This window comes from Falco cherrug, chromosome 3 (genome assembly GCF_023634085.1).
Source record: "Falco cherrug isolate bFalChe1 chromosome 3, bFalChe1.pri, whole genome shotgun sequence".
Lineage (NCBI taxonomy): Eukaryota > Metazoa > Chordata > Aves > Falconiformes > Falconidae > Falco > Falco cherrug.
In genome coordinates this window covers 94454257-94478884 of record NC_073699.1, presented here as the reverse complement: position 1 = coordinate 94478884, position 24628 = coordinate 94454257, and the positions used below count along the sequence as shown (strand labels likewise).

Below are 24628 nucleotides of genomic sequence, written 5' to 3'. Positions count from 1 at the left end.
ATGAGAAGCTAAGTGGAAATGAAGATGACAAATCCTTACCACAGGCTCTGTAAGGTGAAATGTGATGTGCGGTGTGACTGGATGAATGGCACTTGCTGTGATACCATTGCCTGCTGAAACCTGGCTGCCCCAGAGGACGGGTACAACTGGTGCAAGAGTTACTCAAGGGGCTAGCAGAGGATGATAGGAATGGCTACCACATCTCATTCCCTGGTGTCACTGGCTGTGGTGAACTCCAGGATGGATCTCTGAGAGAAGAGGCAGTTGTGGACAGAGGAGACAGGTTTGTGCTGAGCAGGTGGGTGGACAGGATGAGAGATGGCAGAGGGAGGAAGTATCCAGTGAAGTCAGGGAAAGAAAAGGGTCCAACCTTCCTGAAGAAGTCTTCTTCCAGTAGGGAAGTTTAAGCATGTCCAGCTGAGGGGAACCATATTTGTGTCTTGTCATTTATGTCACCTCAAAGTGACCTCATGAAAGGGAAAGACAAGATACCAAAGACATTTTCAGAATGATGTGATGTTGAGATCTGGGTCATTGGGCTGAAGTCCAAAGAGCTGAGTAGCCCAGGAGAAAGCAGGGGGTCTCTGACTTCAGGTTCCTGCTGTCTTCATAAGGGTTGCAATATGGAAAGAGGACAGTACTTCTCCCTGCGAGAAGCAAAATTTGACTAGCCAAATACCTTAATGCCCTGTTAATTTCTGTCCATTTTTTTTTGCCTGTGACCTCTTCAGAAAGTTACCACCTGGTGCCATTTCATTCACTTTCTTTCTGTGGAGATGGAAGATGTGCAAAGCATGTTGAAGAATACATGCATTCCAGAGATCCAGGTAACACTTGTGAATTTCTTGATAATTTTTTCTATTTCTGAACATATATACTTTTGCAACCATTGTACAAATTGAAGAAGTGTCTGTAACTCTCAACCAGGGAGGTGGGATAGCCACAAGGTTTTCAGAGAGTTCACATCATATTGAAATTGGCTACTGGGAGGCTATGTTGGGGACGCCTAGTAGTTTCCATTCTAATTTAGAAACAGCCTCTCAGTATATCTGATTACTCTGGTCCTAAGCTATTACCTTGGACCAGAACAGAGGTGGCTAGTGATCCAACATCAGCTGCATCTACGTAAGTGGAAAAAGTAGAGGAGGGTGGTTTGGGCATAGTAATCCCTGAATGTTAATGAAAAGAGAAACATATTTGGCACCATTACAAGTCAGGCACTCTGAGGGTTTCAAAATTGTGTCCTTTTTTTATAACAATAATAAATTTGTCAGTTATGTGGGAAAACATTGTGAAAAATGAATGTCTTTTACTGCGTTCAGAGCCGTTACTCCAAATCCAGCAAAATAATGGCCAATAAAACTTTGAGCTGGGAGGCTGAGTTCTGCATTGCTAAAGCCTTCATTATGTGTGGTTTTAGAAAATGTACATATGTGCCAGAGTGTCTCATTGTTCTTTTGCTGTTTTATTATTTTGTCAGTATGAAGTGGCTCTGATTCCAGCTATGAAATGCAAGTTTAGCTTCTATTGATCCTGCTGTCTGTGTACAGGTCCTTAGCAGCTTTGCAGGATGCTGTTAAAAGCAGTTAGGTTTTATTTGCAGCCAAACCATACTGTAGTCTGTTCCTGATCGAAACAAGTCTTACTGCATCTTACTGCAAATGTATTTGATTAAATTTGGGGTTTTTTCATAGTAGAGGGTTGTAATTGAGATCCTCTTTTTTTTTTTTTTTTTAATGCTTAGAGGGAATCAAGAGCCAACCTACACAGACATCCCAAGGCAGAGAGTGTGACTTTGCGGTTCCCAGGATTGCGCTGTTAAATGGCAGTGCCTGCTGTGGGCCCATAGCATAGCATCCATAGTCTGACCAGACTACTCTTGTCTTTATAGCATAGGCCAGATTCTTCACTAGGTGTTAGGCTGGAACTCACCGTTGGATTATCCATTGCAGCTTCTAGGATAATGCAGGTTTCCTTTACATTTTTGACAAATCTAGTAACCCCTTGTTTGGGAAAAGTTTCTGTTTGGTCAGGCTACAATAAAACTAGGAGCTCTTCTATAAGCAGGTTCGATTTCCAGCATTCAGTGAAAGTACGCCATCTCATGAGAAGTTAGCATCTGAATCTGTAGGTACCTCACATTACCAGTCCACTTGTTGGTTCTCTAGACGTTACAAATCCAATTCCCAACACCACCACTTCCCATGTACCAGTTTGGTTTTTCCTAACTGGTACACAGTTTGAAAAATTATATATATATGCTGGTACCCTTAATCAGATTCCTGGATGAATGGCATTACAGATAGAATGACTTCAAACAACATTGAAATACTGCAGCCTTTAGGGTGGGATACGCAAGGTCTTTCTGTAGCACGACCAATGCTAGGCTAAGAAAAACCTAACACCTAAGGCTGGAACAAAGCCAATAGATAAGAGCATATGCTTGCATGAAAACCCTATCCAGACAATTCACAGGGTATTTTAAAATAGAAGAATGATGTGGTACCTGAGAAAGGAGTGAAGAGATGTTGGTTTAGTGTAAACCAGGCAATGTTCTGGCAATGCCAAGGGTCTTATGAAAGACTATGAGGACTATGTACTAGTGCAGTATGATTGATATATGTCATCAGATCCAAACTGAACTCCTTGAGGGACTATGCCGTGTTTTCCTAGCCTAAATGGACAAACACCTGATGAAATTATGCTTATAAACAGCTTGGAGCCTTTGCAGGGGAGACTGGGTGCAAAGCACAAAAAGACCTTACCATTTACAGCACTTTGCTGGCAGAGGGTGGCAGGAGAGTTGGACATGGGCTAGGTCGTGCCATGCTCTGCTCCAGAGGACACCTTTCTGGGAGGGCAGCAACGTGTTGGTTGAGGGTCCCCTCCTTGGGTAAGGAAAGCTCAGTGCTTCTGCCAGAGGATAAGATGATGGAAATTGTTATTCGCCACTACCCCTTTCCTATCTCTGATGCCTTTTCTGGAATACGTAGTTTTAACACAGTACTATCACTGTCCGTCTGGGGCTGTGTAATGGGTGTGCTGTACCAAAAGGGTGTAGGGAGATTTGCTGTTGCCCTGGCAGGTTACAGCATAGATGTACCACTAGGAAAACTCTCCCTGAAGTCAGCCCACCAGATTGTTGCCGGTCATACACATTTGGAGAAATGCCATAGTCTTCAGTACTGTCCCTTGGACTGCATACAGGCAGTGGTGGGGGATCAGACCCTTCTTTTTATTGAAGGAGTCAGAGGTAATTGCAGTTAGAGGATTTTACAGGAAAGAACTGAAATCAGAGGATTACTTTTCTTTTAGAGACAGACATTAAGGTTTTGAATTTGTTATATCTGGCTTTCAGATGCAGTCAGGTTTACTATGGTTAATTTTAAAGAGCTAAAATACAAACCAAAATCACCTAAAACCAGAACCAACTTTCATGCTTTCCCAGCCAGTGTGTTTGTAAACAATACACTATTACAAAACATACTTCTAATCGTATGTTACTGTTTTCCCTGTGAGGATGAGCAAACATTTGCACCCATGGGGAGCAGCATTCCACTAAATACTTGGACATAAGCTGCAAACTGCAGAAAGAGGTCCAGATGGTTCCCTGACATCCACGTGTGTTTGATAACCCAGTGCTTTTTCTCCTCCATGGCCGGGGGAGCTCCTTCCTTAGTCTACTGCCCTTTTCTCCTAGTGCTGGCCAGCAGGCTACAAACCACTGTGTGTTTGTCAAAACTCTTGGAAGTCCTCTCATTGCCAAACATCATCGTCTCTCCTTGCCCCCTCATCCCCATACTCCTTTCTGAGGACAAACACAGGTGTTTAAAGGGCTTCAGTTGCCTGCTACTGTGGCTTGCCACATTGCACATTCCTGCTCAGGAAACAGCATCTGTAGAAGAGTGCCACTGGAGTCCTGTCAGATGTTTTTGGCAATGAAGCAAAGGGGAAGGATCAGTTTAATGATGGGAGGTTTAAAGCTTCTATGCTGGTCTCCAAAGTCTCTCCAGGGCCAGAGCACTTGAACTGGAGTGTTACGTGGGTGGGTAGGTTTGGGTCTGCACCAAGGACTGAGTGGTGGGAAGGTGTGGGGGATCTCAGCTCAGGACGTGCATCCTCTGTAGGTCACTTTGGGTGCATTATTTTCTGATGGGAGGTGAAACGTTCAGCCCTTCTCCTTTTCTCTTTTTGGAATTGCTTTGCCCACTGCTAATTTACATCTCAGGCATAAAATAAATCTTTGTTTTCAAATGAAAAATGTAAAACTTCATTCTGGAGGCAATAAAAAATGGAAAAACTATTATAATATACAGAACAATATTTGAATGTTTTGTAAGTTTTGTAACAGAAAAATATGTCTGCAGATCTGTATGTCATTGCAGAGATTAGTCTACAGGGATTTGATCCATCAAACAGAACAATATAATGACTTTTGATCTTTGCTGAAGTGGTGAGAGAATGGAAATAAGAGAAAAAGAAGGAAAGCAGCACAGAAGGTAGAAGTTGTGGAAAATACACCAGGAATTTCTGGAACATTTTATACTTTAAAAATATGCACATGTGGGTTGTGAACTGCTTCATAATTGCTATAGGACCTGTCCCAAAAAGTCTGTCAAAAATGTCAGGGGGCCAAAGCACTCATTTCTTCTTAGACCAGACTCTGACAGCAAAGCCAAGCCAACAGAAAGGTTCACAGGAGTGTTTTATGGACACAGTGGCCACGCGGTGCAGAGCACTGGTGCCATAGGTGTCATTCACGTGTGTCCAGGTATGGTTCAAATGTCCAAAGATTGCCTAAGGCTGGAAATGGCAATGACACATTTTGTGCCAGAGCAGGTATTACCTGTATGTCAGGTACTACAACTAACTTGATAGAAATGCAGTCTTCTGCCCAGATCCAGCCCAGATCAAACCTGTCCTGCCAAGCAGTCTGCTGATGGAGAGACCCAGAGCCTGCAGCTGTGAAACCCTGGTGATGGACTCAGTTTTAGTCCTCCCCGTATCAAATATCCCAGTTTTGTGTCCTGTACAACAGGTGGTACAATAGGAAGACAGAGCTGATGGTTCCCTATCTGTCACCTGAAAGTTTTTTTCCCAAAGGTAAGCTTCCTGCCTTTGTTATGGCCAAACTACACTGCAGAGAAAGGATTTATTAAAACACAAACCAAAAAGAAGCGGGGTGGGGTAACTTTCTTTTGAAATAGTGCAATTAGGATGTGTTATGATTGAACTCTGTCATGGAAAATTAGCCCTGAAGAGGACACTGAGAGATCATTACACTGTCTTTCCTTCTGAAGGCAACTGGAATTATATCAACATCATCCCTGACAGATGTGTGTCTTACTCCTCCTTAAAGGTATCCGGAGATGGAGGCTTGAAGTTGGGGCCTTAAAGATTAAATAAGCATTAACAAGCTATAGCAATGAGACGCTGTGATTACTAGAATTAAGCCTGTGTTCTAAGGAACTGGAAAAAATTATTCATAATTTAAAAATATCAGTGTGTAGGCTAATTAGCCAAGCCACAAAGGTAATTCAAAATTCAGCTCTGGAGAAAGGTGAGACAGTAAATATCCTGGTCTTGCTGCTTCCCCCACCCCACCCCCTTTTCAAAACTGAGCTTGCTCTCTTGTCTGTTATGATACTAATTTGACTAAAGATATGTAAACATCATAATACCTTTTGGTAGTGGGGAAGGAGGGAGGAACGCAGTCAGAACTGAAGGCATTCAGCCTGGTTTTAACTGTGAGTTACCTTCTGCCTTCATTTCACATGGGGTGGAGGTGAGCAGGTGGTGTGTGGTAAGGCAGAAACTAGTGAAGACTCTCCAACTTCTTAGCTGCCTTGCCTCAGGAGCCACTAAGCTCCCCTCTATGGGTTTGCAAAAACTGCTGCTGAAAATCTGTATTTATTACTAACTTGAGTTTCTCTGGTTTAAACATCTCACCAAGTGGGTATTTTTGTCTCTTTTGTGCTTACTATGGCCTTCTTTTTAGCATCCTTTATCTCCAGAATTGCTGAGGGATGTAGGGGGAAAATTATCTGTGAACTGTAGTCTTGACTTCAGAATTGGGTCATGAGTTACTGTCTGAGAATTTGGTCCTTAAAACTAAACTGTCAGCAGGAATCACTGAAGTTGCTGGGAAATACACTGTTAAAAATTTCAGCTTGTTTCTACCCGCACAACTTCTTACCAAGCTCTGTGGGGATTTGATTCCAAGTCCAGTCCAGCCAATGGAGACCACTGTTTGTACTTCAGCAAGGCTGGGATTTGGACATAACTTAGGCTTGCTTTACAGCACGGGCTTAATTCTGTCACATACCTTCATCTCTCTGATATTTTGCTCCCGAGCCAATGTAGTTAAGGCTACAGGGTTTTGAGCTGAGTGCATCCTTTACAGATATAAATCCGTTTTCTAAAATGGGAAAAAAGAGAAGTATATTGTGACTGACAGCTCAATCTGAGCTTTGCATCTAAGCAAAACCCCAGTCCACATGCGAGGCAGGAAGTGAATTGCAGAGCTTCAGAAATAGCACAGAAACCTACATTCTGCTTGCAAATGCACCGTTCATAGCTCCCACAGGGGCTGTAGCTCAGCCCCCTGCAACAAAAGCAGCAATTCGGGTGTGGAAGAACACATAAAAAGCTATGTTATGATATACACTCGCAATAAGGCTGCCTTACAGCAGGTAGGAAATCTTCTAATTGCTTGGAGTATGTGTTGGAAGGTTGCCTTTAATGCAGAGAGTTTGCATGGAAATGGAACCAAGTGCAGCAGAGCAAGACTTTGAAGGTTCAGTCCGGTTCCATGAAGCTGCAGTAAGGTCAGGCTTGGTGCACGCTGAGGGGAAGTGAGCCAAAATCCAGCACTTTTGGCTGAGCACAGGAAGAGAGACCTAGCATTTATAGCTAATGAGAGGTGTCAAAGCAGCTCTAGGCAGGCTGGGCTCCATCCAGCAGAGTCTGCTTTGCTTTGGTTTTGTCTTTCTTACAAACTGAACTGTGTTTAAAGTACAGTGGGTCTGTGGGGTGAAATCTGACTCTTTTAAAATGACCCAGAAAAGAGGTTCAGCTGACCCTGCATGCTTTTTCCCAGCTCCCAGGGCTTTCTCTTCCTTTCTTTGCAGAATCCTGTCATTTCTAAGGCATCATGTGGGCAAGAATACACACGTATATGATACACATAAATGCATGCCTGCAGATTACTCTGGTAGTGGTGGCATCTCAGTGTGGGACAGGGCATGGAAAGGGCCAAGGTGAAAGCAAACTAGCTGTCACATCCTGCCCTCCCTACACCAGTGCATGGTTAGGGTCACGAGCTGGATTGTGCCCTGCATGGTCTGGGGAGGGAACTGGCGTGACACAGTGACGTGCTGGCTGCAGCGGTGGGGGGCCTGCTGGCATCGTGTGGGTGAGCACAAACACAGAGACCCTGTTCAGCCACTGCGCAGGATCCAGGTAGTCCCCAAAATGTCATCCTAGGGTGCAGTTTATCCACATGCGTGTGTCGTTCGTGTCCGATGCATTACCTCTAGGGATCAGTGGGAAGGCAAGGTCCAAGTTCCCTCACCAGGCTGTTGACACTGGGAAAGGATTGGAAGGATGGTAGGAAGCCATGCTCTAATTCCACCAGTGCAGCACGGGTTGGAGTTTTGGTACCTCTGATGCAGTTTGCTGCATCAACAGGCTGCTGAACCTACCAGCATCTATCCAGGGCGTGGCAAGACCATGGAGGGTTGATTGCTTTTTTAGAAGAAAATGAGTTTCTAGTGCTTACTGAGAACCTGCAGATGAAATCCTAAAGATCTTGATATTTCTAGAGAAGCAATGAGAAACAAAAGACATAGGCACATTCAGGCTGTGGTATTGTGTCATCATGGGTAACGCAATTCATAGTAAATGCGTCTGTGTGTAAATAAATACATACACATTTGTTAAGCAGTTTCTCTGCTTATGATTCTAGGAGATTTTCTTATTTAAATGAAGAAAATATATGGTTTCATATCACCTATACTTGCAATCCCATTGTAAAAGAAAAGTTAGTGCATCTCAAGAACTATCTGAATCTGGTTTATTCGGATACACCAAACACATTTGGTTGCAATGATGGAAATTATAAAACCTTTTGGAATGTCATCTTTGATTTGCCTGAATGGAAAATAAACAAACCCCTTGTTCGTTCCCACCTCAAAGAACAATAATCTGGAAATTGTTTAAAATGCTGGAAAGCACCCATAGGAGATACAAAATGGAGAAACAGAATCGTCAACTTTCCCGAATGATTAATCCTAGACTTTAAACTAGACAAACAAAATTTCATCTTGAACAACAATTTTCAGAAAATCACGACGAAATGAAAGGACAGCCTTCCATTGGCCCAATTGAGTTTATTTCCACCTATACTGCATGGTATGCTTTTCTGTGATTAATCCCATGGGAGAACTCAACCTGAAGCAGGTTATGGGAAAGCAGCCTAACGAAAGTAGTTTTGCAACTTTAAAAACACAGCCATTCCCAGGACACTCAGCTTTGCTATTCAGAGTGAAGGGGACAAGTGCAGGATGCAATGGCAGAGCTATAGGTCTGGGGGGCTGGTGCTAGCACCTTTACTTTGGTAGAGCCATGCAAAGATAATGTATGCAGCCCAAACTAGAAATGGGAATAACTTGCCATCAGCCGTTTCCATCAGTAGGAGGTTTGTACTTCTTTTCTTACTGTGCACAACACTTTTTCTCTGCCAGCAGCTCCATTGATCAAGGCATAAATGAAGGTAGGGAGCTGACATTTGCTGTCCTCTCAGCAGAGAAAGGAACGCTGGCTCTGCAACCTCATGAATGAAGGGAAAAAATGAAATTGCCTTGGTCCCCTTCTGCAGAGCAGTCATTAACTTCGCTAACAGGGAAGGAGGTAGCTTCTTTTAAACCCCATGTCTGGGGGATTACACATGCAACTACTCTTAATGTCAGTATTGATGTTTCTGAGGAAGTATGTATCCTCCTGGAAACGTAACCCAGGTGAGCAGAGGTTCGAACAGTGCAGATTTATCCCAAGGGGATGGAGAAGAGCAGGGATTGCAAAATAAAGGCCAAAACCCGCCCTGTTTATGATAAAGAAGTATCCACATGTTTTCATTTGTAAACGTGAATTTCAAGGAATAGATATATATAACGTTCAGTGCAAAAAATTAAAAGGCTATTCAGCAATGTTTTAATATAGCGCCTTAAGAAAATGACACTTTCCAGAGCCAGTCATGACTTTAAGCCAGATCATGGCAAAAAATATTAAGGGAAGAATCACCACAGCAACAATCACATTGCTCCCCTTCTGCAAGAGAAATGGAAAAATACCCAAACTTTGCCAACCTGAATAAATTATCCGCATTATCAGAACTGTAAGGAAAGCTGTATGCAATCAGTGTGTGTGCGCACATGTGTTAACCGGATTGCAGCCTGTTAAATACGTATGTCAAAGGGGACAGCTCTGAAAATATGCTCAAGAGAAAAAAAATTACCATAGTTGTACTTTAATTGGTCAGCAGGTACCATGCATGGTATGGTGCTCGCTGCAGTGCTGGGGGAGTCTGGTCCAGCTGCTGGGCTGGGCTCTCCTGCCTGTGGTGGCCTGGAGGTGGGATGGAGGATATGGGTGCTCTCAGGGTCTTGCTTCAGTGTGATGCTGTAAAGTGGCTAGTTTTCTCACCCCCATTTGGGAGCACGGACACGCTATTACTCCAGCCTGGCAGTTGTTTTTACGTGTGCTGTGTGGTTTGCTTTGCCAAAGAAAATCGTCTTGTTAACCAGGGAGGGAAGAACAGGGGTGGAAGGGTTGGGGCCAGGGGCAATATTGTTACTGCTTAACTTTAAGCACCTTGTGCAGGAGGCTGCACTGAAAATCTCTTACCAGGCTGCCCGTATGGTCAGTGAAGGGAGGCTGGCTTCTAGAGGCAGCCCAAAGAAAGAACATGTCTTAGAACAGTGGTGATGTTTTCAAGATATTTGACAAATTCAGGATGCATCAAAGAGTCCAGAATATTGTTAGGGATGCCCAAAACCACGTGGCTTTCGAGCACAGGAAGACAAGGTTAAGCTTGGAGTGCAAAGGCAATGTGTTCCCATTCCTGCTTCTCTTGCCATTAGGAAGAGTGCTTGTTTAGCGTTTTGTTGGTCCAGTACTAAACCCTGGATTGTTGGCTGGCCAGCAGGCTGCCATCATTTTCTGGCTTGGATTTCTAGCTAGAAACATCCCTCAGTTTTTCTGGGATTATGCATTTTAAATAAATGGTGTGTGATCAGTCTGCATCTTTATACTTTCCAGGCTCACAGGTGTTTTGCAAAGGAGGTGCGTGCTCCTGCTAAACAAGTTTAATCCTACTGATAACAGACTTGCTTTTCTTTCTGTTCTTTTATGTAAGCCAGTGTAGACTTGGACTCGGCTAGATGAGCTAAGTAATGCCAGTGGTATCCTGGCCCTATCTGGAGTATCTGCGGAGTGGTGGGTCCAGCATGCACTGTATTGGTGATGCAGACTGCATCCCAGTAATCACCCACACCTGATGGTAACATGGCTGGAGAATGGTTAAGGTGGCTGCTGTCAGAAGCGTTTGGAGCTTTCTCCTGACTTGCAGTACATGCTGTTCAGAGCCCTCAGGTGCCAGTGGCAGAGGGGTACATGAGCAAGCAGGAGGTTTCAGTTTGATCACAGCTGCAGAGCCTCTCCGGCTTTCATTGCCATTACCTCCAGCTTGTTGTAAAGAGCAGTTTATGGCAAAAATGGTATTCTGCTTTTCATTTTTTAAAGGGTAGACTTAAAATTTTGCCTGCCAATTCATAACAACCCTATGGGCCCATCCACCCTTTGCTTTCTCTTCTGTCCTTTGATATTTGCCACCTTGCTATGCCCACTGTGGCTCCAAGGCTGGCAGCCTGCTAAACTACAGAGCTTTGCCACATGGCATGTGCTTTTGGGCAGGCTTTTGTGCTGGCTGGTAGTTGCACTGAACAATTGCAGTGGGGAAAAGCTAACAGTGGCAGCTGGAGTTAATGAATCCTACATCAAGCAGGAACAGGGACAGGAAACCCAGAGCTCAGGGGAGTTCCATGGAGGTCTACTGCAATCTTGATGTGTGAGTGAGTAGACAAGATAAAAGCACATCTGGATGGGCTAAGGCATACATATATGCTAGATTTTTTTTTTGCATTATATTTAATATAGTGCTTGTGCATTAAGGCTTTTTTCCTATCTCTTTTTAAGGTTCGTTTGTTTTTCTGGGTAAGGAAAGATATGAGTGGTGTGTATGGTTAGATGAATGTCTACTATGATTCTGTTATTGTGTGCTGGACCTTTAAAAATAAAGTGTTCCCCAGGCTGTAGTCTAGGAGGGATTGCTATGCATCAATGCAAGATGGCCCTTAGAGTGAGTTACATGCTTGTTTTTCTCTTGTGCAGTTGTTATGTCTCTCCTTGCTTGTTTGATTTAATTTGAAACAAAAACTACTCTGGTCGTTGGCAATTTTGATGTAGATGTTCAGGAAATGGAACAGGATTAGGTCAGTTGAAAACATCACTGAGGAAATCCTACAAGAACAACACATTGCTTCATCCACCATCCCATCAAAGCCAGGTCTGGTCAGGATATCTCCTCTGTACTGCCCCAACCTACCTGTTAGGAGGACAGATTCTGAACTAGATGATAATCCATGCTGATTTTCCTTGTCCTTCAAACTCACTCCCCACAAACTAAACTCCGTATATTATAACCAGAACCTGGTCTAGAAAGCTGAACAGATTTCTAGCTGCAAAACTTGTACCTGGGCTCCTGATAATGAGATAATGTCTAAGAAGCCACCAATTTCCTTCATTCAGATCTATTGGATGAAAGTCCCAAGTATCGGGGATGTATCTAGACCAGCTGTGGGTCAGATGCTTCTTCTGCACACTTTTGTTGCAGAATCAGCTTGCTTGCGTTACAGTTTGGGAATAAGACACTCAGAAGCCTCTAAGCTGAACTCGGCCTCACAGCGTGCCTTCCTGGGGGGCTATTTTATTCTCTTTGTTGTACCTTCCTGTCAAATGTGATGGGAAATCAATGATGAATAGGAGGTCCCTGATCTCCATGGATACTTGTCCCTGCTTGCTGTCAAAATCTGAGCTGGCTGTTTATTTTCTCGTATTTTACGTATGACTAATTTACTTAGGGAGGGGAGGGGAAAGGAGGTTATTTGGGGTTGAAGTAAAAAACGAGAGAAAGGATATTTGGCAGTGGTTCCCAACTGGAGCTGCTGGGAGGCCTCCAGAAGCTTGTCCCATACCTGCATCCCCTGAGCTTGTTGTCAGCTCTTGTGCTTTGTTCTGTGCTCGCAGCGGGGTCTCCGGGGAACACAGCTGCTGCAGCTGCTTGTAGACCAAAAGGTGACCTTTTGAGCAGCTGAGGACTGATGCATTATTTAGTGCATTCCTGGCTAAAATGGAAATGAAATGATTTCGTGAGAAGAATGATTTGTTTGTCCTTTCACTCGGATGCACCCCTGTGCACCACACTCCTCGTGGTTTCTTCTGGGTAAAGCTTTTGCTGAGACAGGTATTGCACCTTGAAAAACGCTGTTAACTAGAAAGACCCTACTAGCCAAATGTAATAAACTTCAGTTTATAGGTACTAAGTTTGCAAAAACCAGCTTCTATTTAAATAACATGTAGGAGTGAAAGCTTCCTGATGAAGTGTATGTCTCTCCACTACCAGCTGATACTGGTAAGCATCATAACCAGCTGTTATTTCAACCTGAAGTATTTTACTTCTTTCAATTAATCAAGAGTCTCTTGAAAGGTGCCATAGCAAGACATTCATTACGGGGTTGTTTCATGAACAGAATATTTGTCATTCACATGGAGTCTTCAGCACTGCCTCCCAGTGACCTGTGATAGCCAGGAACTTAGGCACTCTCCATATCTGTTGGGCAGAGAAGGGGAGGAAGATAGGAACAATTTTTCACCGTGTCCAGCTTTAAATTTCCTATGTGGTCTTCCAGACATAAGAAGAAGAACCTGAGGCTGGAGCCTACCTCTCCTGCTGACTGTGAATGAAAAATGCAGTATACTCTGCTGCAAGTCCATCTGCTCTTGAACTTCATAAATACCTTCGAAAAGATCTTTCTGACAGTGTTTTCCAACACCATTTATGAAAGCTTGAAAGCGGTATTATTCACATGTTTCAGATAAGAGAGCTGAATTGTCAAGGTAGCAACTGATTTGAGAATGGCCAGTTTTCTCCAAGAGAGGAGCACATGGAGGGATCTGGAGGAAGGTCCAGTGCTTACCAGGGATTTCACTGAACTCAACAAGCTCCGAAACATAGGAGTGAGAAGAAATCTGCACAAAGGAAGAGGTGCCCAGTGGAGTATGCTATCTCATTGGAGAGCACAGTAGTAAAAATTCTCCATAAAATTGTAGCTATTTGCTTCTGTAGGATTTTGTTTATTAGTAAAAGATTAGATGGTGTAAGGCAAATAAACAGGGAGTCCATAAATGACTACAAGTGTTTCAGTTGCTTCTTTGGCATTGTCTTAATTGTTACAACAAAGAATGCAAGATGACAAAAAATGACCACCTTTCTGCTCAGAAGATAAGGTGCCTTTAAAAAGAAAGGAATGAAACCCAGCTCTATCATTTATTTCTAGCATCCCAGTTAATTAAAATGGACATGACTGGAGAAGCACAAACACCTGAGCAGTTCTCGAGACATTTCTTTGGCATGTTCTTACTGACTTCAAGCCCCTACTGCCAACCACAGTGTTTGCTCATCCTGTTGCAGCACCCTTCAAACCAGCCTTCCCCGAAGGATGCAGCAGACATGGTCTGGGAGAAGAGTTGAGCACAAGCTGGCAAGCATTCACTGCAGGGACTTCTAAGTGCTGTGGGATTTAGTCAAACAGCAAAGTACAAGCTTCTACTATGACTCATCTGGTGTAAAACTAGTGCTAAGTATTGTACATAATTAAGACAACATTATTACAGTGAGATAGCACTTCTTTTTTTGGCATGGTTAAAGTCTTGAAAAGGTGTAACGTTTTCAGCCTTCAGAGCTGTGAAGAAGATGAAGAGTTCTGATGGGAGTTCATTCTAAAAGATGGCTACAGTGAGTTTAAATCATAATTTGCGCTATCCCTGAAGCTCTGCATGTGTGTTTCAGTTTCCTTCATGAAAGGTTGTGGTTTTTGTGAGAATAAACACAACCTCAAGGTGGTATTCATTAGATGACCTGCAACAACGGCCTCCCAAGACATTCCAAGGATTTGCCGGGTTTAATGCCCACAAATCATCTTTTTACTTTTGAGCCACGTTTCTTAAAAAGGTACTACTGGTATTTCAAGTAACAGACGCAAAAGTTATATTTACCGTTGAATGCAATAGCAAATGTTGGCAACAGTAGTGTCAGAGACCTATAGATCCAACATTTGAGCACCAACAGTCAGCAGGTATGGAATGGCAGTATTAGTCAGACAGTGGCCCTACCTATGGGAAAAGTTGAACAAGTAGGTCATTGCAATTTGCCTTCTTGCCCCAACTTTTTCTTTCAGTGGTCCACAAATCACCTTTGCCTTTTATGAATGCATATATTCTTGATTAAAGTTTATTTTGGTATAATGCAAACAAACTCAGCTTATTGGTTGCTCAAAAGCCATTTATTCAGCTTACTTGCTTCTCATTAGCCTTAACTACTCTTCATGGTGCTGTGATATTTTTTCTGTTCATTGATTAGCTGACTTGCAAGCAAGAGGTGGGAAACCAGACTGCAAGATGGTGACATGGACCATTGTAAGAGACAGGACTTTGAATGACATTTCCGTCTGTGTAGTACAGTGGATGCCTTTGAAGCATGTTTATGCTCTTTCTTGAAAATACATTGGCCACTTCTTCAACCTAACGTTACCGTAACTTTTCTTATTGTTTTCTAACATGCTGCTTGTACCCCATTTTCATGCACATCTCCAAAGAATTATCCAAGTTACAGGGACTACAAACTTTCAGGAGGAATCCCAGGTAAGCAAGGGCACTTGGGTGGAAACATCTGAGTCACAGCCAGTAAGCCCCATCTTTCTGTATGAGTTGAACAAACTATAATTTTTTACAAGTCTGAAGATTAAGAATTCTGAGGGCCTTTCTGAGAAAATGATCCTTTAATATAAAAGATAGATCAATTCCCATTTTGCTTGCACTGCTGTTTTCTGGATGAGTTTCCAATCTGTTAGTGAAATAGTAAATGCGCCCCCAGCAACCAACCATTGATGCTTTGAAAGGAAATCAAAAGTGGTGTAAGGCTGTTGAAGAAAATAGCTCGAAAGCAAAAGAGTGAAAAATCATACCATTCCTCTGATAGCTGCAAAAGTTTGTGGCGATTATAGCTGAGAGAGAGATGGGCCAGAGAGAGATCAAGGAGTCAAGAAGACACCTGCCTGCAGAGCTTTGTCCTGGCATGCCTTTTTGCAGGTTCAAGCCTAAAACTTTGTAGTGGTTGGTCTGTTAGAGGCACACAACCAGAAGTGGAATTGCAGGAGAGGATGGATAAGACTCAAATGGAGAGGGCACCTGTTGACTGCAGTTATTACCTTGGACTTTGTACAGCTTTGACAGGATTTACACAGCTTCTGGACATGAGAGAAATACTGTGCATGCCTATCCTTCGTAATGTGGGGGTTTGACATTAGCTGAGCAGCCAGGGACCTTGCTGTGGGTGCGTGCTGGAGTTGCCCTCCTGATGCAGCATCTCTCAGCTGATCTGACTTATCTTTACTCCAGCCATGGGCTCCCTATGAGTACAAAGGGAAAAGTATTTGTATTCCGCTGTGCACATTGACAGTTTTGTGGATGCAGTGCAGTATTATAGAAAAAGACAGGTATATGGAGCATTTAGAAAGCATTAATTTCTTCTTACGTTCTCCCTTTTTGAACCATGCTGCAAAAGGGTATAGTGGGAATAGCAAAGGAAAGAACTTGCAGACTTCACAAAAAGTAAAGCCTGCAGCTTGTGCTGGATGGGTATATTTGGCACACATCTGTGATTATGAAATGACTTTTAAATTGCTTTTGAACTTCATCTGGATAATGATTCATCCTTTCAATTTCCTTTCTCCCTCCAGAATATCCACCATCAACAACCCAACCAGTTGTGAAGTTTTACAATCCACATTTGAACCTACTTCTCAAAATGTTGCACACTTCCTTAAATAAGCAATTACTCAGCTCATTTGCACAAAGATAAGGTCAATCTTGGGACAGAAAGATGGATCAACAGCCTGCTTTGGCAACCACCTTTGAAACGAGTCAAGAAGCAGTTGCACTAGAGACTTGTTAAACTGCAACATTGTGTTGCAGAAATGCAACATCAACAGGCAGCTTCAGTATTTCTGTACAAACAGATATTGTACAGCCTTGATTTGGTTGAGCTGAGCCCATTACAGGATTTAGGCATATGCCTAAAGATGGAATTACTTACATGACTGAAGTTAAGACGTGCTTAAGTGTTTTGTTGTGTATGGGCCTACACACTACATCTGTGTTTGTATTAAGAGGAAAAGCTGTTCTACAAGACATTTGGGCATTTTAAAATGTATTTTTGTTCTTAACTGGAACAGGAAGTTTTACACTGAAATGAAATTTAGGAAATCTTTAGTTCCAGAAATCTTGTAATTGAGCGTACTTGAAACACTGTGTGTCAGTAATATTGAAACGCTTAGTGACATTAAGATTGAAACATTGCATGTCCACATATGTTACTAAATTAATTAGAACCAACTGTCAACTAAGCATGCTGGGATTGCCTGGGCTGTGTATTACCACCCCCTGGATGCACGAAGAGCTCTGGTCTGATCTAGCTTCTTGGCTGAGGTGCAATGCTCCGTGTGAACACTGTTGTCCAGCTTAGCACTAAAACAAGGATATTCATCTGTGTGTGATGTAGAGCTGGATGCACTAAACCCTGCTCATCCCAAATGGCTTTGTGTAGGGACAGCTCAAGTGTCTTGTACCAGGTCTTTGACAGTAACGCTTCAGGGACACAGGGAACAGACCCTGTGCTTGTGCTTGGAGGTGGATTGGGTCTTCCTTGGCTTAGCCATTCTGGCCTGGATGTCTCCAGGATGACTCCGTGCTGTCCAGAAGCCATGGTAGTTTGAGCACAGCAGAAATGGATGACCGTCCTTTGCATCTGATGCTGTACGTGACAAGGAATTGCCTCTGGAGTTGAGGGCTGCAGCTCTTCAGCAGCCAGTCTGGGTGCAGGGCTGAGCGGCAGCTGCTCAAACTCAGGCTGATCTTGTTCCCTTCCCTGAGCTCTCCAAACCTGTCCTGCTATAGACATCCCAGTACCTAGAGACTGCAGCCTGGCTGCAACCTTAAAAGTTGAAATGACTGAATCAAAGCCAAGCATGTTTTGGTAACTTCTTACTGACTGTTTTGCTATAATCAATTGTCATGTTCTTGAAAATGTTTCAGTGTGGTGGAATCGGCATTCACTATAAGGAGACTGATGCATTGGGAAAAATTCAAGCAGTTCTGTGAGTATATAGCAAGAATAATAGACGAAGTCTTACCAGACTGAATATCTTATTTGCTTTTCTTGTTGCTAGATACAAAGGCTGTTCAAAAGGGAGCAGGTATCTGTCAATAGTCTCTGAAAGGGGATCATACAAATCATGTTTCCCCTGCTTTTCAAGTTACAGTTCCTCTTCTCAGCCTCATTGCCTGATGGCCCAAGTAGGGCTGATCCCTCGGCCAAGAGCTTCTCTTTGGGTCTGGTGTTAAGAAGATAAAGTGGTACCAAAGTGGTTGCTTTAGAAAAGTTTCTTTCTTTGGCCTAAACATATGGCACGTGGTGAAATTTATTCAGATAAATGTTTTATATAAAATGTTTTTTCCTGCTTAAGCCTCTGTGTAGTTATGGCTTTGCTTTGATGTCCTGTCCTTTTCTTTTGGGGTTGAAACTAAAACCTAAGGTCCACAGCCTTTGTGTCGGTCAGCTGGCCACAGCACAGAAGTTGCCGAATAGCATTTTTGAGAGGTGTTCTTTCATCCTTTAAGGCCTCAGCTCCAGCAAAACATAGACCAGTAGACTTGGCTGGAGCCTGTGAATATTGTCTCTTATGAAAGACCCCTTTGCCCTGGCTTGGCTTCTCTCTTACTCTTTCTGTAAGAAACTAGGGCACCCCTTAGTACCCAACCAACTGAATGTTTTGGATTCAGATATTGGTAAGAGTAGGATTGAGGACCTGGATTGTATGTTTATAACAGACAATATGATGATTTTCTTGTTTTGCTGCACTTACTACATGTACAGTTATATTTCTGTCTGAGGAAGCAAAACGCCTTCACAGATGAGTACAAAAAGATGCATGTGTTTTCCCAAGCCTGAACTCATGAGCTTGTATGTACTGTAATCTGAGACTTATTACATAATTGGCAGTGGCAGCCACATATTCTAAGAGAAAAAAAGTGTATTGAACTGTATGCTGTGTATCACTGATAATGATTTGCAGCAGTGTGTTCCATAAAAGTAAAGGATAATTTAGCACTTGAAAGCCAGGCCTCAAAACCAAAATAAAATCCTTTTCTTTTTCTGTGCCTAGGCTAGATTCATCTCCCCTTACTGTAGACATCGGCAGTGTAGACACATATGGTAGGACCCATCACCCCAAGCTCCCTTTGCAGTCAACACAGGGAACAGGCACTTTTAGGCCATGATTCATCTGACCTATTTACATGTCTGCTGTAGGAGGAGATGAATCACTGCCTAGACTAGATCTGTGCGGAGGATAAAGGGAGCCTAAGATGAGATGGCCAGCTCAGATGTAGGTGCTTATAGAGATCTGGAATTTGAATTTAGACTTGCCGTTTGCAACAACAATTTTCCAGAGAAGAGTTAAATTTCCTAAGCCACATTTTCCTAGCAGAATGTGTGTATGAATATATATATATATATATATATATATATGGGGTTTTTTCTTTTTGCAACAGAAACATTTGCAACAATATATTATATATTTTGAAAACTGGCCTATATCCCCTTCTCCAAATGTTCCACCATCTGAAGAGCTGCCATTTTATCTCTCTCTGCCTCTGCCCCTCTTTCACACATACAGACATGTACGCATGCCATGTTTCAGAGTTGGGCCTTCTGAATTTTCAGCATTAACTCAAAATATATTCCTCTGTGTATGGTAGCTAGAGCTGTTACGCACAGACAAATACATTAACTGGATCCGGTTTTAAAAAAAACTAAAGCAAAATACGCAAACTAAACTACCAAATGAACATTTCTGAAATTTACTTTTGTTTAAAAATAACACTTTTTATTCTGCTAGAATCTGCTCTACTCTGCCTGGAGCCTTGGTGAGGCAGGGCACTGTAGGAAGAGGAACATGAACATCTGGGAGACAAGTACTGATGCAGAGAAAGGAAGAAGACAGACCTGATCATCTAAGAAAGGGTTCAAGTTCCCGAGTGAAGCTCTAAGAAGGCAAGAGAGAGGTAATGTTGTAGTATTATTATATGTGGAAGATCAGGGTTGAAAGAGTCTGGTTTATGGGGAGTGAGGATGAGTCCTTGCAGGTACACTTATGTACATGCAGTAGTATAATGTCCCAGTGCATCTGAACACCCATCTAGCCTGCAAATGGCATGAGGGTAATATTTTAAAAAAGGAAGAAAAGAAGTCACCCTGTTGCAGAGCTTTACAATGCTCGGCTGCTGCTGCTGAGTGCTTGGTGTAACTACAGTAGTGGTAGGCAAAACATCCCTCCCATCTAGCTGCTGGCACACAGCACAGCAACCCGTTTATGTGAGCACCTGGTTGATCAGTTTGCTTGTGACAGATCTTGGCATGCCCTTTCCTCTGGCTGTAAAGCTTTACTGACTCTTGTGTCTTGCAGGATATTTTTTTCCCCACAAACTCTTGTCTGGCATAGGAGGACTTGGAACAGAGACACTGTCTCTGGCAATGCAAGGAAACCGTGTTTCAGATAACCCTTTATGGTGCAAGCTTTGCAGCCATTGAAGAGCGTTTCTGTGGGGATCAGGAGGCAGGGCTGTCCGTCATCCAAAGTCCGATGCAGTGGGAAGGGTGCCCGTGACTGCAAAGGTCTCTGACAAAGGCCACGAGCATCTTGAAGGCTGCCTCTGAGAAATGGGCACGGGCTGGTGGTTCCCCACAGGGTGCAGTGCAGAAGCAGCTTCAGGAAGAATGCTCTTTCACCGGTCATCCCAGTGCATCATTCATTAAATATAACGCCCTACAGGAAAACCAGGACTTCGTGTTCTCCGTGCCCCCTCCTGCATCAGCCTTGACGTCTAGTTTGAAACCATGGAAGTTAAATTAAGGCCAGTGCAGTCTAATAGGCAAGGGAGAGCAAATGCTAAGAAGTCAAGATAATGAGAAAATACCTGCCATCTGGAGCTGTCATAAGCATGAATTTACATCACTCCCCACAAAATAAATAAATTACAGCCTGCGGAACATTACTCTCCCTGTATGCAAAGCCCCATTCCTGCCGCTACCGCCAAAAATTTTGGCCTCCCTGCTTTCCATGTGATCGTCGGCTTCTGCGAAAAGCCCCGGAGAGATGTACGCGGGCACGGGGAGACATCTGCAACTGCTGGCTGTTTAAGCGCAATGGCTGCAGTGGGATCTGTTCGGCTGCATCCGCTTGCTCCCTTCCATGCTCTGACGGAAAGTTTTCCTCCCGGCTCTGACAGCACCGCAGCCACTTGGGGAAGCACATGACTTCCTCGGGAGACGGCGTTTCTTATTTGTGTTGCAGGCCTCCAGCAGGCATGGAACCGAGGCAATATTTATATCAGTTTTTGTAACGTCGTCGCAGCAGCTGCATTTTTGGGATTTGAAGTGCTGGCTGGAAGTGGAGTGAGAGGCACAAAGCACACTACGCCATGTAGAAATCAGGGTGGAATGGGGGGGAAAAAAACCCCAACAACAGGAAATCAGCAACCAGCCTCCTCCCTCAGAAAGCTCGTTGTGTTCTTGGGTGCCAGGGGTGCTGCTTGCCCTCCAGATGGTTACCGCAGGGCCCATCTGTGTAAAAGTGAGTCAATGGAAGTCACAGCTCAGGATGCTAGTGATGGGAGCAGATCTGTCCCCGCAGGGTGCTTGTGCTCCTGGAGGAGCAGGGCAGGGGAAGGGGAATCCCTCGGCTAGGTGGCTTCCCATGCCACATGCCTAACAACCTACAGGGGGAGGTGGGAGAGAGCTCGAGCCCTTTGGCTATGAGACAACGTGGTGCAATGTGTGTGGATAGTGAGGCTGCCTCCTAAACCGCTGCAGCCTGGTGCTGTGCCTTGGCAGTCAGCCCTAGCAGGTTCATTAGCCCAGCTACAGTGCCGTGCTGGTACAGCCATGCTGCTCCCAGGCCCCCAGCTAGCATCTCTGCCCCACGCTGTGCAGGTGTCCTGGCTGATGTGGAGATACCTCGCTGTGGCTGGGAAATCACCAGGGAGCTAGGATGGGGGTCCTGTCTTCCAGATGGTTTACTTGCTGCTTCCCATTACAGGAACGTGACCTGATTCCTTTTCTGCCTCCTGGCTTGATTTCAGTGGTGTTAAGTCAGCAGAGGTTTGAGGCTTCAATGATGCTACGGGCCTGGAAGATATAGCTGGCTGAAAGAGAGTGGAGTCCTCTTCACTGTCTCCTTGTTTCTTCATCTACCCTGCAACTGAGGCAAGTAAATGCTCACGGTGGGTCCCACGTGTGTAAGAGGGGCTCTCCATTGCCCATGCATGTTCTTAATAAATGACTTGTCCCTCTGCTGCCTCCCACAGCAGTGCCTGGCAGGATGGTGGGCCTGAATTCTTCCCTGTACACTGCTTTTTCTCTGTGTAACTCCATTTGTCAGCTGTGTCTGACAGAGGAGGTATCACACAGTCCCCAGTTATTGTAGAGCTTGATGGAACTGAACAAAGTTGACATGGAGCTAAAATGCTTCCACCAACTACTGCCCCAGACCCTGGTTGTTATGTGATGCACATTTTATCATGGGAAAGAGCTGAAGGTCATTTGCTCCAAACATGACTGTTTGGTGCAAAATACCTTCACTCTCCCGACTGCACAGGGTCTCAAGAAAAAGGTCATCTTCACTTTGCCACCGATGAGCTCTCCATGTGCCCCACAGTCCCCTGACAGGACTGCTGTGAGGCACCAGGCAGGAGAAGCGTCACTGTGTGTGCCTCAGAAAACTAGCACCTGAAGCTGCATCGCAAGCACTCTGAGGTAGAAATACCATTAAAGACAGGCAACATGGAGAACATGACTTCTGGGCTGTGTCCCTCAGAAAATCTCATCCAGAGTCCCACTTCATACGCCTTTGTGCCATGAGCAGTTCTACTCCGTCTCACTAAGAACTGAAACTTGGGTGCCCAAGCTGTTTCCTTAGCCCAGGCACCCTGAAATGCTGCTGGTGAGCAGGGTTGGGGTAAGACACGCAGGGAGAGGGAGGGAGTAAGCAAAGACATGCCAACAGTGGTGGCAGATCCTCGGAGGTGGTGTGGGGAGGGCTTGGCAACCCTTTCAGCACTGTCCTATTGCGACAGGAGGGAGGAGGATATACAGAGGTTGCTTAAAAGCCCCCAACTTTTTCCAGGCTTCTATTGCACTTCAGAAATTCTGCAAGGGAGAAGGAAAATAAATTAAAAAAAGACTATCTGAAAAAAGGTACCCTTGCTAACTAAATTTCTTCCTTTAAAAGCTTATTACTATTAAGTATTTGCTGCATTTTGAATTGCTGTTTTCAAGAGCTTGGGGATGAAGTTGTGTTCTCAGCCATGAATATTTTCTTAGAAGGATGGTATGGCTTTTTCATTCCTACATGCTTACAGTGAAACAGATGTGAAAGCAGTTTTGACTAGCTCCAAGAGAAGTCTCTGATCAGCCTACATCTGAGATTTCCCTTATGGTTTTTAGTGGGAGAGAAATAAGTGAATAAGTGTTTTTTTCTTTTCTTTTTTTCTTTTCTTTTCTTTTCTTTTCTCTTTTCTTTTCTTTTCTTTTCTTTTCTTTTCTTTTCTTTTCTTTTCTTTTCTTTTCTTTTCTTTTCTTTTCTTTTCTTTTCTTTTCTTTTCTTTTCTTTTCTTTTCTTTTTTCTTTTCTTTTCTTTTCTTTTCTCTTTTTTCTTTTCTTTTCTTTTCTTTTTTCTTCTTTTCTTTTCTATTCTTTTCTTTTCTTTTCTTTTTTCTTCTCTTTCCTCTTTTTCTTTTCTTCCCCCCCGCCCCCCTCCCTTATTACTCTTTTTCTCTCAAAAGTGGATTCTCTGGGTGCAGGAGTTAGCTCTTTAGATATTGGGTGTTTGTGTGCATAAGGACAAAAAGACAGTTTTCCAGTAATCATCCACAGACTGTTGCAGGCTGTACTATTTGGGGTGATTGCAGTATAACTTAGAATGTCATTTTTATTAGGGGAGGTAGCATGTGATGCACTTTCTGGAAATATAATTTGCTATTTTGGATTCAGTAGTGCTGTTTTGGAGGGTGGGAGAGTAAATGATTTTCCAGTGCTTTTACCTGAAACTCCCTGATGTTTTTAACGCCTTGCTTCTCCTAATACTTCTGTGCTAGGCTTTCCTCTCCTTCTCCCGCCCCCCTTCTTCTCTTATTCATGTGTTTTGACAAACACAAAATGCCTTCCAATCCTTAGAGAGCTGTACTCCATCATTAGACTGATGTTTTCTGCCTCTCAGTTTTTATTTATGTGAGTCTAAAAATGTGTAGCTCACTGGCACCCCCACACTGTTTTTGGTTTCTTCCGTCTTACATGTGCCATGTTGGTTCATGTCTGCTTTTTCCTCACACTTTTTCTTTCTTTTATGGTATTACAACATTCTTGATACAAGAAGTCTGAAACAATGAGCACCAACGAGAAGAAACCTCCTCTGAATGGAAGGAGAGCCCTCCCATCAAACAACTCTAATGATGAAGAAAATGAGGTCCCCGAGATGGAGGCTTTTGGATTGATACCTAGAGGATTTAATCCAAGAGGTACAGTGTACCATTAAACCATGAGTGTATTTTAACATCTTATTCTTACTCACCTCTGCCCAGGTCTATGAATTCAAACCAGACCACTTTTTCTCCTTACATATTTTGATCTCAGATAGCTTTTACTGCTGTTTATGATAAAACTTGCAAAAACCACCTGTGTGCATGCAAATGTTACCGCAGGTTATGGGTAAGGAAAATGAGGAGTGAAGAAGTTGAGTGACCAGTTTGCAGCTTGAACTGTGGGAGTGGTTAAAAAAAGGCAAGAATGGGTTTTCCCAGTTTGACCACAATTATGGAGTCACTTTAGGACCTGCTGGCTTCAGGCATGGCTGTGGCAGCACTGGGATAAAGAGGGCGGGAGGACCCTTCCCAGTTAATGTCCCTTCTGGTCTGTACAGCCTTAAACTGACTGTAAAACTACTGCAAAATTCTGTCTGGCCAAGAAAACTTTTGCTAGAAGTTTGGCTTACTCATAAAAATGAATGTGAAGCTAAAAGGAATTCCCGTATTTTTAATTATTCTCCTGAAAAGTGTTTCAATTGTTTGGCTGGGGAGACAAAACAATATCAGGGTAGGGGATGGGCAAATCAAACCACAT

General features: G+C 43.5%; 1 protein-coding gene and 1 long non-coding RNA gene across 4 annotated transcripts in view; both read left to right on the top strand.

Annotated features, from left to right (window-relative positions):
• Positions 1–760: 760 nt before the first annotated feature.
• On the top strand, positions 761–19542 carry LOC129735651 (uncharacterized). Its single transcript, XR_008731444.1, has 4 exons — positions 761–827; positions 13026–15036; positions 16134–17549; positions 19353–19542. It is a non-coding gene; the product is annotated as an uncharacterized LOC129735651 (long non-coding RNA).
• Positions 19543–19950: 408 nt separating this feature from the next.
• Positions 19951–24628, top strand: part of F13A1 (coagulation factor XIII A chain) — a 63494-nt gene continuing 58816 nt past the window's right edge. The window contains exons 1-3 of one of the 3 annotated variants that reach the window (XM_055705403.1): positions 19951–21086; positions 21552–21718; positions 23883–24027. In XM_055705403.1, the coding sequence (XP_055561378.1) occupies positions 23895–24027 (133 nt within the window). In that variant the 5' untranslated portion in view covers positions 19951–21086; positions 21552–21718; positions 23883–23894. Of the gene's footprint in view, positions 21087–21551; positions 21719–22536; positions 22709–23882; positions 24028–24628 lie in introns of those variants that run through there. The other 2 variants (XM_014276575.3, XM_014276574.3) reach the window with 2 other exon arrangements.